The sequence below is a fragment of the Calliopsis andreniformis genome, chromosome 3 (assembly GCF_051401765.1).
Source record: "Calliopsis andreniformis isolate RMS-2024a chromosome 3, iyCalAndr_principal, whole genome shotgun sequence".
In the NCBI taxonomy this organism is placed as follows: Eukaryota; Metazoa; Arthropoda; class Insecta; order Hymenoptera; family Andrenidae; genus Calliopsis; species Calliopsis andreniformis.
The window spans coordinates 14,322,253-14,337,734 of record NC_135064.1 but is presented as its reverse complement, the minus strand read 5'-3'; the positions used below and the strand labels follow the sequence as shown (position 1 = coordinate 14,337,734).

The 15,482-nt window shown below is 37.7% G+C and overlaps 1 protein-coding gene across 1 annotated transcript in view; it reads right to left on the bottom strand.

Moving 5' to 3' along the window:
• Hwt (SH2 domain-containing adapter heavyweight) overlaps window positions 1–14,314 on the bottom strand; it is a 180,880-nt gene extending 166,566 nt beyond the window's left edge. Inside the window, exons 1-2 of the mRNA XM_076393224.1 lie at window positions 14,010–14,314; window positions 10,051–10,624 (exon numbers count right to left, since the gene is read on the bottom strand). Coding sequence (XP_076249339.1) covers window positions 10,051–10,624; window positions 14,010–14,314 — 879 coding nt within the window. The remainder of the gene's footprint in view (window positions 1–10,050; window positions 10,625–14,009) is intronic.
• Window positions 14,315–15,482: the final 1,168 nt, after the last annotated feature.

Genomic DNA, 15,482 nt, shown 5'->3' with positions numbered 1-15,482 from the left:
GCAAATCGATATATGGTAATTAATAGAACGATGCATTTTTCCACGTTTGCCTCGCCAGTTGTGTCCACGTACATATGCAACAGTGAGCACGAAAATGTCGATGGAATTGGCAGCTAAGCTAACATCGATTGCATTTTGATTTCGCTTTTGTAGTTACGCGAGAATGCTGAAACCCAATAGCGCCATAATTCACGTGCTCGCAGTGCGTACGAGATTATTCAGGCGAACGCGTACGTGTCACAAGAAACTGGTCGCCTCGTGTATCTCTCCATCGTCTGTGTCACAAAACTCGATATAATCGAGTCTGGGCTGCAGCGCGAAACTGACAGAATTATTAACTGTGGACGGTAACGAGCGTACGAAATCGCACAGCTGAAAATTTAGATTTACACCGACTGCTTACATGTTTGAGCACGCGTGTTAATAAGCGAAGAATTCATAGACCTCATCGCCATCGAGTGTGGCAAGCTAACTTGAGGTAGGTGATGTCTATAACAAATATTCGTTTCATTAGTGGAATTCTATATAACACGTTGTGTTTATCTTTTGCATGAGAAATGATGGCATTGTGACGGATAAATAAACGAGAATAATAAAAAGTTCCGATCGTGATTTACGCAGCGTTTGAACAATGCCCCTATTCCCCCCATACCCCGAATTCCGCTATTGACACCTCTTTTATTTTTTGTCAATGTTTGTTCTTTATAGTACGAAAAAAAAATGAAAGAATTATTGCTGAAATTACAAATACCTCGTGAATATTGTAATTCAATAGTTTACGAAAATAGTTTAAGAAAAGTTTTTTTTTAATTTAGGGGATAGAATGACCACAATCATATCAGTCATCCAGATCCTTTTATCGAAACAGTTTATATATATCACTACGTAACTTTTGCAATTTTTATTATTGTGCATTGAAAAAATTATTGATTATTATCTAAACGTGACTAAAGAAGTGAGCGAAACCCTCGTATTAAAACGTCTTCTGGTTTCTTTGGAAAAAATTCTCAAAAAGGTCCCTGTTCTTCGACCTCTCAACTAGAAGAACCCCTTAATTGTAATATTCCATAGAGGAATGATCACAATCTCAATAATGTCCCTTCATTTTCGCAGAGCTAATCGCGAAACGTGACAATTTGTACCGTTTGTTAATAAATAATGTTACGGGGTCTGGTCGCTATCGTGCCAGCGATGCATAACGCGGAACTGCTTGAGGCCACTTCCAGTAATGACCTCTTCAGAAAAGGGAAAAGCCCTCGGAGGGCTTTCACCGAATTCGGTTCTTCCTCCTTTTTTGGCTTGTTCCAAAACTTTCGTTTTAGTGATGGTGATCAACTGAGATTTCGACAAAGTTGCACTTCCATCTCGCATAAAATCTATGGTTACAGTTGTGGACCTAGTTAGTATTACAGCCAATTATTCTAAGTTGAATTGGAAATATTTGTAAGTTGAATTTAAGAATTTGGGAACATTATACCAAATCAATAATCAATAAGATCTTACATAAATAGAATGTTGAATCGAAAATACATTGAACGCTATGAGCAAACATTTGCAGACAATTAATTTTATGTCGCGAAATCCTTCTGAATAGGTTATTCATGTTTATAAAGTCTGAAAGCTCGTGAAGACTTTTATCGATGAAAGGCATGAATTATTAATCGCATTCATTTTCTGATTTTAAGTTGAATTTCATGAGAAATGCAGCAAAGAGACCAAAATAATGGGTCAGTTTGTACTCGTCAATCAATAACACCATGATGCTCGTATGTTGCTCTCATTTTCAGTGATATTTGAATCCAATTGACAAATATGTTTAATTCCAGCCCGAAATGAAGTCGAATACTTTTAATTCATCCAATATTAAAATATCTGGCAGAAATTAAAAACCGTTTTTACACATGAGCAATACCATGTCTAATCATTAAATTTTTTGCATTGTTGGGGAAAATGAAAGCAAATTGAAATATTAATCGAGATCATAAACGAGAATATTCATACAAGTTATAGTGTTAATTTATTTTTGTTAAATGTTTCCCATCGGTTCTGCAATTTCCTTTCCATTTTCTCTCGCTGCCTGATAACTTTTAATATCAAAAATGTAATTAATTCGCGATATTGAAAGTATAAGATTTCTTCGACGAAATGTTACAAGCTACAAGCAAGAGTATTCAGAACAAAGGTTCCCGCCTTGAGCGAGCAACTTGGATTAAACGGAACGAACTTTAATTTTCTTCGAAATCTCTTCCTTTCACAGTATAAAGCTTCCGAGCCATTTAATAATTCTTAATAAACTGTAAATGAGTTCAACAATGAGAACAAGCTTACAATGCCCCATCTTATTTCATTACTGTGAAAGGAAATTAAAGACAGAACTATATGTAACTATTTTTCTCACTATAAGAAAACACGTAGCAGTCGTAAAATAACTGCACCTTTATATACAAATAATGAAGCTCAGACACACGAATGATAATTAACAAAATTTTTACGCGACCAAGAATAATTGCTAGTACATAACAAGCATTCCTGGGAGAAATTATTTCATAAATTCCATCATCATCGTGAAACATTTCGTAATGGCAGACATTCGTGAGCATGCATGTTTGAAGGAAACAACAGGGATTAGAAAACAATGGGACAAAGGATGCACGAGAGCGAACCCTCTCCCTTCTCGTAAAAAAGCTTTTTCATAATCGAAAGAATGAGAAGGACGCGTGTCCTCTGACAACACAGACAAAGAAGTTAAAAATTATGATGTAGTAGTAGAGGTTACACACCGTATATGCATTATAATACTATAAGTAGATGTATAAGAGATAATAGGAAAATAAAGAAATAAGACAGAGACATTGAATTCAAATTTTCAAATTTTTAAATTTTCAAACTTTCAAATTTTTAAACTTTCAAATTTTCAAAGTTTCAAATTTTCAAATCTTTAAATTTTCAAACTTTCAAATTTTTAAACTTTCAAATTTTCAAATTTACGAATTTTCAAACTTTCAAAGCTTCTAATTTTCAAATTTGAAATTTTCGTTTCATTTAAAGGATTGGACTATTTGTAAAAGTGCAGTTGTTAAAATAAAACGAAGATATATGCAGGCAATCTCTTACACAGAAATCCTATAAACAATCCAAATCGAATAAGATCATCTATCCTATCTTATCTTTATCAAGATTGACCCTGCAAACCTATGTTAACATTTGTTTTCAATCCACTGAAGCGTGCAACATGTTTGCAAAATCCTCGAACCCCGTTTTTTATAAAATCCTTTGTATCGACTGTCAGCACCATCCACAAACGTTCTGGCTGACAAAGAGTAGAATGATAATGATCTAAAAGGAGGCACAGCTTCGGAACACGGCAACGTCTGCTAGTAGTTCTTGAAAATTCCATCGTAGGACGCGTAACCACCCGTATTTACATTGCTAATGAAATTTCATTTCCGCCTTCCATTCCTCGAAGTGGCAACACGGAGGCTCGCCTGACCCGCCGCTTTTCGTTCTCTACCTACATTCGCCGACTACTTACTTAACACGTAAAAAGTTGCTTGGCCCCGTGAAAAGAAAGGAACACGACGATAATTGCCTGAAACTGGGCCAACCCTTGTGGAATCGATTCTCTCGCAAGACGCTGTGAGCGTTTCCGCGACTTTTCGCTATCCTTTAACCGAATTTGCCCATTTCCTTCAGCTCCAACTTTCGTTCATTCAGGAGCTCGCTGTGAGAAGATAAAAGTAAGTCTATATAGCCGAGCATCTATTAAGTGAATCCTTAGAATCTGAATATTCTGCCACATCAATTCATTGCTATTCAAAACTAGCATTTAAGTAGTTATAAAACTATATGAAGAAAGTTATAATAATACATTTTGTGACAAATAAATGAGGTTATAATAATAACATCGGTTCTATATGAGATTAAACTTTTGAAGAAATGGCAAAAACGGAACGGTGAACTTTTAAAATATTTTTAAAATACTTGGTAGAAATGAAAGTTTCAATTTGCAAAGGTTAAAGACTGGTGATCTGGACTGGAAAGGAAGTACGATCAAAAGGGTAATTAGGTACATTGTGAAACCAGTGTGCTATAGGTAAAGGGTTAACTTGTGCACACACTGAAGTTATGAAAACGAGGGTAACCAGGAAATTAAAAAATCTTTCTGGACAATTACGATCTTCCGTGTCCAGCAATGGATTTATCTGCCTTCTATCTCTTTGAAGTTAATTACACGTCTCATTAAATTTCGTTTTTTAACACTGAAGACAATCTATGTATGCGACGGTTCGTTAACGTGACATAGCATTGTGCGAAATTCATTATGCTCTTCCCTGCACGCAGTAATTAATTAAGATAAGGCATCCGTGTTGCTAGGTGAACTGACAGAAAACACCCCTAGCGTGTACTAGTGTGAAAATAATCTAGTTACGACGTCCCAGCGAAATTACGGTATACCTGCTTGGAAAATGAATTAATCCAACATTCACTAAATCTGATCGTATTATTTCCTTGTCCAGGGTCTTTTAAAAACGTGTCACGTCCAATAATTTGAAATCCAAAGACAGAAACATGGAATCAACTTGGATACTGATCTAACCTCGCAGGAACATATAAAGAATACAATTAACTATTAATAGAATGAAATCTATTTGCTACAATATAAATGAAACCCTCGCTAATAACCTAGATGACGCTGTGATTAAACTCTCACAAAAAAGAAGAAAAAAATTAAGCAAAAGTTCTAAATATTTTCTTTCTCCAAAACTCTAAAATAACATAATGTTTGCAGCCGCCTTTCCGCAAGTGCAAGAAACACTAATTTTCACGAGGTCGTTGTGGCCCTCGTGCGACTTAATTGTCGGAACAGCTTATTGTCAAGGTTCAAGAGAAAAGTTCCAGCACAAAGGTGGAACTGTTCCAATTGGACTTTGCCAGGAAGACGAAAGAATACAATTACATTACAGGGTATGAAAGAGAAAAAGAAAACCCTCTGCTTGCCCCTTCGAAACAGTGAAACGAGGACGTTCACCTTCAGACTCAGTCCACGCACGTTTCACCGAACTCGATATGACACCATGATAGTTTTAGGTACGTATATCGTTCTTTCTTGAATAATAATTGCATGGAATACTACCTTATGAAATAAAGGACGTGAATGAACGTCAAATATAGAGACTAATAAACGTGGGGACTATCTAAGTAAAATTCTCATTATTCGCTGCAGCATGATATACGATAATTACACAGAGCCGCAGGATTTATTTCAATCTCCACGTGGTGAGGAATGAATTCAAGCGATGTTATAGCGTTACACTAGCATGCGGCGAATAAGAGAGGCATTCTCTTCACCGCAGCTCATATAGCCTGGCCACACAACCACGCCAAGAATAATTAAGTTTCCCAAACGAGCAGCGCGTAGACCACAATTCGGTATGGCCGATTTCTCTGGTTTTGCTTGGTCCTTTTCAGCCGACAACACGCGCCTCCGTTGCGATGCCACGCTGAAAGGATCCGTTCGCTCGTGAAAGTGAACTTTCAGAGGAACAAAGACAGCAATGTGCTTTCTTCTAGAGATCGTCAGACTGGGCTAAATATTTGCGATTCAGATAATAACGATGCGTCAGAAATCATTCTAAGAGATCTTTATGGTGAGATCGAATAATTTTCAAAAAAATTTTAATCGAGGCTAAGAATAATTATAGCTAAGGTAAATTATTTTTTATAGAAATATTGTTAATCGATCACTAATACTGTTTTGGTATTAATAAATCTACGTCAGAATTTTATCAAGGTGTTTGAATTGATAACACACAGGAGCCTGACATTTGATAAATAAACAACCTACTCTTGTCATTTGACTGACAACAGTGACAATCCTGTACGCGGAATGAATGCCTCTCTCCAATTAGACATTCAGCAAGTAGTATAATCTCTGCCACTTGACAGACATCCCATTACTAAAGTGACCTCTGTCTAAGTCAGAGACCCAATGAGCGACGTAACCCGTGTATGTTATCAGCGAGGAGCAGAATAGAGCATCTCGAAAATTTCATGCATTCTATACCGTGCACAGTGAAAAGGCGTGTGAAAAGAGCACTTTCACGCCCAGAAATAGAGGGTATACGGGTAATTAGCACCATGAATTGGCACTGCATCGTCTCGTTAAACGTTCTTCATGCTCGAGTATCCATCCAGGAGAAATAAAAATTCCTCTGTGGAATTATGAACGCGCACAAATTACTGTAGTGGCACATTTATATCGATTGTCACAGGGACCAAGTCAAATGCAAATGCTTTGCAAGGAAAGAAGTGTCCTTTGTGCGCTCTACAAAGCGACTACAGCTGAATTCAACTGTACTTAGCTTTTACAGAAAAATCATGAGAAAATATATATAGTTCTCAAACACCTTTTTCAACCGAATATAAAAAATTCTACGTGATTAAATATAAAAATCGATTAAATGATTTTCACGTTAATATGAACATTTTCTAGACTCTCAATGGAATTTATACCAAAGTACCAACACCATACGTATCTAATACATTTGAATAGAAACTTTTATTGAATAAAGGAACGTCGATTCTAATAATAACCACGTACAAAGCTAACTTTGAAAGCAGAAGATACATCCAGGCAATGGAAAGTATTGAAAATGAGGTGCATACAATGCACGAGAGAAAAAAAGGTTCTCTGATAATCGTTCAACTGGCCTGTCACTTTCTCCCTCCGTCCCACAAACGTCAATTGCCTATGTACACTATACAGATTCCACAACTTTTAAATTACTTTTCAGACATTGATACCTTTGTATACGAAACAAGATACACAAAAATTAAAACGAGTTCTCTTGTTGAAGTTATCTTCATTTGAGTTTCAATTTACGTATTGTAAAGAATAAAATATGAAAGCAATATACATAAGAATGAAATAAGTTATAAAAATTATTCAGTCAGAATTTCCTATCAAAATCTGGGCATGCAAGAGTAGATACTGTATGTTTAATAAATTAGCCTTAACGTCTGACGAAACTCACTTATACTACTAGAAAGGTTTCGGCATGAAATGAGAAATGTTACTAACGAATAATCTTTCCAATTTGCAGCTCCTTGTCGACAAAACGAACACATCAATTAAATTCAGTAATATATATCAAGTTTTCAATCGATATTATTAATTTTACTGCTCTTGACGGACGAAAAAGTGAAATTCGATTAATCTTAACCACACAGCGCTTTATTCATCGTTTTGTGGTAGTAAAAGTAATATTGAAAATTTTTTCCGTGCGTGTTACCACTTAACCTATATCCATATCTCAGAAGAAATTTTCATCGTGGCCATATCACTAGTCCGTGAAATCCATTTAAGAAAGTTACCCGGTGGGTGGATATCACAAAAGCGGCGTGCTTCGACTGTTTCGTATTCACGAACTTGGTGTAACTCCATCTTGCTTCAATTTAAATTCTCTTTTCAGGGATGAATCCCTGGCAGCATCTTATCTGATATAGCATCGCAGGTGCAATCTTCATCGTGCTCGCCTCGAGACACGTTTCCCACAACAAAAGCAAAACGGTCTGCTTATTATGCAGTACTTTTATTCAGTCACACTTAAGAGACATTAAACGAACAAATTTTCGGTCGATAATTATCGTGTATACAAATGACAAGGATGTATTTTGTGGTAGTGCTACAATTTTTCAACACAGAGAATGACACTTCTAGGAAAGAAAAGACAAACTAGTTGCCCCTCGTAATTCTAATAATTTTCCATTTCAGAATCTAGGTAAAATATAGAAACGCATAATGAAATAACGATATATATCAATGACAGTAAAGTGAACAAAGTAACAGCAAAGTTGGTCTCAAGTAGGTACGTGTTAAATGGAATATCACATTGAAATATGCTCTTTCTCGAAACTAGGACTGGTTGCTTCACTGCTTACTGTGGATCCCTCACTCGAATGAACTAGCGCAAGTTTTCATTTAATGAAGCTACTCAACGTAAAGATTCACAACGTCTAACTAAATAACAGCATCGCATACTCAAGCAGAATCATACGTATCTCTGACATTTTAGCAAAAATTTTCAGTGATTAACAAAATTTAGAAATAAAGTAATACCTAATTTACTACAATAAATTAGTAGTTAATTAGAAACTTTTTTAATCTATATTTGTAACTTTACATCATGAAACACACTACAAATATCTATTTTATGAGTGAAGTCGTGCATGCGATCATTGCAAAGATGACTGTGTAATTGGAGAACGTTGAAAACAACGAAAATGAAAATTGCCCCTATTACAAATGTTCATTATCTTCATTGCAAACGCAAGAAAACGTTTAAGCGTACTGGAACGAAGTACAGGTATAATTAGCCTGAATCAGCGCCGTTTCCTCTCATTAAAAATACGCTAAACGAAAATGGTGGTTTGAAAACAATGAAAGTTTCATTATATGCGTGTTGGCAATTCGAGAAAATACGAAAAGTTTTTGAAAGAAGCACACACAATCTTGCGAAACTAGAACTAAATGTTTACCTTTACTGCCTATTCTAATATGTATACCTTCGCAAAAAAAAAAGACTGAATGTTTTTAGTCACTAAGAAATAATTAATATAATTGAGAAATATTACAGTACAATAACTTAAAAAATACATTCTTAGTAAAAACAATAGATTATATCTACATTAGTACCTCTATTAGGGTCTCTTTAATTGCTCAAATCAGCAAAAGTGCTGTCAGCAGCAAGCTTTCTGATACAGCATTGTGGGGCAAGAAAGTTGCTTGAGGGTGAAGTGTAACTGTGATGTTTGGAAACACTTATTTGGGAAACGCGTGCATCAAGTTGGCTAAGTGGCAGCTCTAGTGTGCGTTCGTACGTGTAAAGGGGGTGAGAGTTCTTAAGGGTGGTTAGAGCATAACGAGAGTCAGTTTTTGAGAGTCAGCGAGTTCAGACTTTTCAAGAGAGTTCAACGTGTTTAGGACGAGAGGCGAAGGAATATATCGGGCAAGAGAGGAAGAACCTCGGTGAAAGTATACTTATAGATATCTTTTGGACTATATTTTATGTCTAACCACTTAAAATAAACGTTCAAAAAAGTCTCTACCACCCTTCGTGATGTAACAAGAAAATTTTTAAACAAAAACTTCCTCCAACAAAAAGTGTATGTAATTGTACGTGATGGATCATATTTTTAGGACGAATTAATTGAAACACGAATACTGCAATATCAATATCTAGATAAATGAAATACCATAAATTATATGTGTCATTTGTGGAACCCTAAAATAGAATACAACAGACTTAAATAAAAAAGCCTTCAAAGTTTAATTTGAGATTTCGCTTTATCATAGATCGTACTACATCTACAATATTTTCGGGCAAGCATAAGTTGAACAACCCATGGCAGCGAAATAAGTAACTTTCAAGAACAAGGAAAAACTAACATTAAATAAATAAAAGAGCTTTAAAACCTCTACCTACTATGTTTATAAACCCATTCACTCATCAGTTTAAAATCCCTTACTAACTCTTCTTGAACAAATAATCTTCAAACTAAGTATATCCTCCTCAGTCCCTGACTAAAGATTACCATCCAGACAAAACTAAACTGCAACTAAATCAATATGGTCTTCCTCCTTTAACCTCTTGAGGGAGAAATTAATTTAAAAGTTAAATAGAATAGTTGTATTTCACTTTGAAAAAGAATTCATTTCAAATAGACTCAACTAAATCAAAGACCATGGACAGTAGAGAATTTCCAGAGGAATATCTACCACCAAGAGTTTTCATTGTACCTTCCGCGAATATGCATAAATCCAACAAAAACCTAAACATACGCATGTACGTCGATCTCCCACAAACGACTAAAAAGTATAAAATTCTTAGCTCCCTTTCAAATTCACACAACACCCACACAAACATACAAATACTTAAAGTCATTCGATCGCGCCTGCCATGGGTCGTTCGATAGCCAAGCTGCACCCGAGGAGGCATTGAAAGACAGCCACGGCGCTATTCAGATGCACGGGCGTGCAAGTGCACTCACCTGTTTCCGCAGAGGAGTGGCGCACTCGTCCTTGGTCCTCTCGAACCGCTCGAACTTGAAGCTGTTGCTCCTGTAGAGCTCGTTGTCGCTTTGCTGTCTCCTGCAGAGCCGTCGGGTGAACGCACGCGGCCTGCAGGGCGCGCACTCCGTGGCCAGGCCCCAGTGCAGGTGCAGCATCGCGAGCTCCGCGGTGCATCTGGCCATCGCGCAACCGGCGCGCCTCACGCGACACTTGACGCGCTTTATTCGACCCTCGTGCTGCGGCTTATGGCTGCACGGCTGCGAGCCGCTTCCGCTGCAGTCGCACGTGCGACGCGACCTACGTTGCTTGACGGTGTGCGAGCACGGTTTCACCTCCTCGCCGCAGTCGCAATTGCACGGCCCCTCGCTGCTGCCCGCGTGCTGAGCGCAGTTTATCCTCTCTGTGCACTCGCACGGCTGCTGTTGTTGACGTTGTTGCTGGCTGGGCTGAGTTGCCGAGGAAAAAGTGGGTGAGGAAGGCTGTGTCAGCACTCGACGACGTGTACCGCTGCTGGAGGCCGTGTGCCGACAAGGTCGATCTGGACAGTCGCATCTGGAAGCATAAAGCAACGTTAGTTTTCATTTTGGGGTGTTTGCGGGACAGTACTTGGAGTATGGGATTAAATTGGGATAAGGTGTCTCGGTTTGACCTTGCTCGGTTCATGTTTCTATGGGCACGCGTGTCTACTTCTCTAGTGATTATGATTTATGAGTATTTGGTTTCTGATAAATTGTATGTTTCTGCACTGCGAAGTATAGAAAAAGTGAAGAAAAATCTATGGATCGCCTGATAATCAATTTTTAATACCTGTTGCATTGGATATGAAAATAGCTTATTAAGTAATGTTATGTCTTTTATACAATTTATCTCTGTTATTGTGGAGAATTCACCAGCGTCTGATCATGCACTGATTATACTACTTATTACTCTTATTTGGGAAGAAGATAAATCCAAGGTTCAACAGAAGAGGCAGTTTTTTTGAAATTCTATCAAATTTTAGCCTTCTAAAGGAAAACTAAATATTCATAATCATTTTTTGTAAATATAACTAGTATTTAGAAAATATTATAGGAAAATTTATTCATGTATTGTCATTACATAAAGATTATCGACTTCATGAATTAATTCACTGCCAATACTCAATGCTTTCATGACATGACTAAAGTTAAATCCACCTAGATCGCTCTGACGTAATCTGATCAAGTTCCTTTGAGTTCAGCGAGTTCTAATTTATCTTATCCGACTTTAGCTGACTCCTGCTGAGCTCTGGCCACTCAGCCAATGTTCAGGTCATATTATATCTGTATTATATCCCAAATGTACTATATCCCGCTGAATCTCGTTGGATCTCGATGCTTTCTGTCGTTACCAGCGGTCTCTAGGCTGCCCTGCTTTAGTATAGATAAATTCTACCAAATACTACACCAAGCTGTCCCGTAATCAGAAATGTTTGTTGGAGCCTATTCACGTCTATTGCAGTCTGACTTGATTTGGCTGAGTCATGTTTGTTTTGGTTAAATTGTAGTTTCGGCCTCTGAAATTTTATTTGTAAAACTGCAAAGCGAGTGAAAATGAAAACGAAAGAAAATAATTACTGAATTACTAATAAGACAAAAGTAATGATTTTAAAAAAATTGAGATGCTTTTCTGAAATATGTATAAACACTAAAAGGATTACATGCAACACCAACGAATCATTTTAATAATCAATTAAAACATTTCGAAAAATATCTAAGATTATTTATTTCCTCTGAGGATATCACGTGCTTTCAGTTATTTCTCAATTTCACCTCGTGATTTAACAGCGGAACTTCGAAAAATAAAAGGAAATAAATGTAGACTGCAATAAGTCACGTTCTTATTCTCGCGCTAGCTTACTAAAAACATCTATAACGTTTAACGACGTTAACTACAAGGTAGAACATAAAACGAAGGGAAAAGTAGGGGTCTAATATGAAAATTCACGGTATGTCTAGCGGACAACGTAATAAAGCATCAAAAACGACGCTACGAAATTTAATATCGTCTGACCAGAGGCGAAATTACACAAAGAGGAATAAAAAATTATACAATTATAATCTTATGCATGAAAGAATGATAGGCCACTACATCTCAAGCTTCCTTTAGTGCTGTTGCATTGTTTAAATGATGACATGTTATAAGTGTCAAGTGTACGTATGTTGCTAAACCCTTCTTTCTCTGTGAATACACGGTCAATTACTGGCTTTTTCTCACGAGCTCATTAAGGAAAAAATGCACTTTGCGAAGTCTTTACACATCAATTTTAAAAATTCGTAATGTAGAACTTTAATTAGGCACGAGGCTTACCCGTGATGTTTAATTAAAAATCGAACGTGACGTAAGTTCATTAACTTGCTCGACGTTCCTGAAAAATACGCAGCTATGATTGATTTTTTGTCTCGTATAAATTTAAACACGAGAGATAGAACTGATTGTTAAACTAATGTTATGTGATAATTAAAACATGAACTAGATGTATGTTTCAGTGTATCAAAATATACGAACGAATAAGTATTGCCAAAATGTTATTAAATACCACGTGGTTATTTTGTAAAGCTTTAAATGAAATATTATAAAGAAAAAAGTTTTTCATATTAGTAAGTGAAAATTTAAATGGAGTGCGATAAAACTTTTTTTGGCCGGATAAAATTGTATCCTAAATAATAAGTCTAAATTCATTATCAATTAAATGAGGAAGTTGACTCGAATAATAACATCACTCCAACAATCGTGTTATATGTTTTTTTACATTACAGATAGCAAACAATTTTTTTAAATCAAAAGAGCAGAAAAATTGGTCATTTTCGCATCAATAATTTAAGTAGACAAAAATAAAACTGCAATATTATTGATGTTGTTATACATGGATAACATTTTAAACTGTCGAAGTCAATATGCAAAATCTACTGAATTATAAACAACCTATTACAAACATTAATAAATCTTTGGAATTGCAAATTTTCGATACTCCACATTTCGTCACAACTTTTTAAATTTTAGTGAGATAGTCTTATTTCTAAAAAATTGCATGGTTATATGTATGCGTAGTGTGTACTGTCATAATGGGGTCATTTACTGTATAAATTTACCCTGATACAACGCTCTGCTCTTAAATTCATATTACAAGCTTATCACATTTAACCTTTAAATTCTGTGGTACTCCATATTACTATGAGAAATGATCACCAGGAATATATTACACTGCTTCAATCCATACACAAATAAATCACATAATTAAACCAAAAACCAACCCTAATTATTAACTTCACTTATCGCAGAAGGAAACTACACTACCTAATTTCCTTACCCCGATTATACATAATTAAATACACAACAGAATGCACACATCCCACTAATCTTCGAAAATGATTATAATTTAACACAAGCCGCCAGTTCCGCTCCACAGTTCACAAAGGAAACATCAAAGCAGACCCACACATATTTGCTCAATAAGCTACCTGTAGAATCCGGCCGTGCAATACGAACGAACTCCGACTCCAACTCTCCGCCGAGCCATTCGTCAGTCAATAAACCCGCTACTTATCTCTCATAATGAAATCACGCGAAAGTGTTTCAACCGTTTGAGCCCTCCCTCGCGTCACAAGAATCCCCTCGCTCGACTTTCCCACGAAACCGTGCACGTCGTTGCCGCGTAAGAAAAGAACTAACAGGTTACCCCGACGCACCGACACCGGCTTGGCCTCTCAAACGCGATCAACACGTCGTTACTTTGACCTTCGTTCCTTCCACCCCTTTGACTCGCAATGGTTCGCAACGTGTGCGTGCAGTACGCTCTCCCACCGAGCGACACGAAGCAGCGCAGAAAAGAGCATCGGAGCGCAGCGAACGTGGACTGTGCCGCGGGGGGAGGGATGGACGAGGACGAGGCACGTACGTGGACGTCGACGCTATTTACCTTCGAACTCGCCTGACAGCAGACGTACGGAGGACGTGGGGACAGGGCTGGGATTCAGGTGGACAGTCGCAGTTGCCAACCGCGGGCCGAGCACGACGAACCCTAATCAGCACCGGATGCACTGGGCAAGGCTGCACTTGACAACCGCACACGATCGTCTGCGGCCCGCCGCGGGATTTCCGACCGCCGCCGCCGCGTTTCGCGCGTTGGTCCACGTGCAGCTGACACGGCTGCACAGGACAGCCACAGCGAGCTGCGGCACCGCGACGCCCGGCGCCTTGTACGCGTCTCCACACCCGCTCCATTCAACGACCGGCGTGCGACTAACCGATGCACGCCCCACACCACTCGACCCTCTCGATCCGCCTCGACGATCCTCGGCCGACTTCGGCTCGCTCCGTCACCCTCTGCCCTTTTCGTGGGGCATCGTCACGCGACGCCGGCTCGCGGGGAGTCCTCGAGGTGCGCGAACTGCAACCACTTCCGCTGCGGGATCTATGTACCTGTATGTACCTCGACCTCTTTCGCGCGATACCTGGAGAGAGACGGCACATCCAGTACGTATGCTTTTCTTTCCATGGTACATAATTATCGGTGTATATGAGAGCGTGGCTGTGGATGCTTCGGATGTTGCGTCACGGGGCTCGGTTTCGTACCACGTGGTGGTTTGTTTCTCCTTGCGCGATTGGTTTCTGTTTCTGCGGATTTCGTGTGGTTTCGAATTGTGAGCGTGTTACTGGGAACAGTGGAAGTAGGTGTATGTATAGTTTTTGGATTGTTGTTGTTCTGGGGGAGGTTTGTGGGAGAGAGTAATGAATTGCTTTTAAATTGATTCGGGTACCTTCGGCTGTTTTCGGTAGGGTTCGCCACTGTGGGAATAATTTTGTTAAGTTGTTAGAGGGCCCCAAATTAAATCGAATTGGTTATTATTTCTGTGAGTATTTAAAGTGTTAATATGTACGTGTACAAAGTTACCTTTCTCTGTTAATTATCTTTCAATTTTGTACTGTTATGAAGAATTTGTGATACAACGTGTTTGCTATAATTTATATATGGATATTTCAATTGTAAGTCGTTTAAACACGTGTTTGAAAAATTTTAACCAAGTACACTTCGTACTAGCGCAGTAGTGCCAACTTAATTCTTTTATTATTTTGGATGTGTTGTGGTACTAGTTTCAAATCACTTATTAAATATTTAAAAGTACGTTTCTATATAAACGTGTATGTAAACATTAGTTTACATGGTTTATCTAGAAAAATTAGATAAGTTTTCAAACTAATTAAGTTTTTAAGGCAAAACTTTAATTAATACATTGATTTCATACACTGAAAAATACGTGTACAACATAAACATATGCAAAGTAGAACTTCGCGAATTCGAATTAATAGGGCATAAATACTTTATTCAATGAAGAAATTTTCCTCTTTGATACTAGATTAATTTATTTATAAAAATTTTAAAAATTGACTG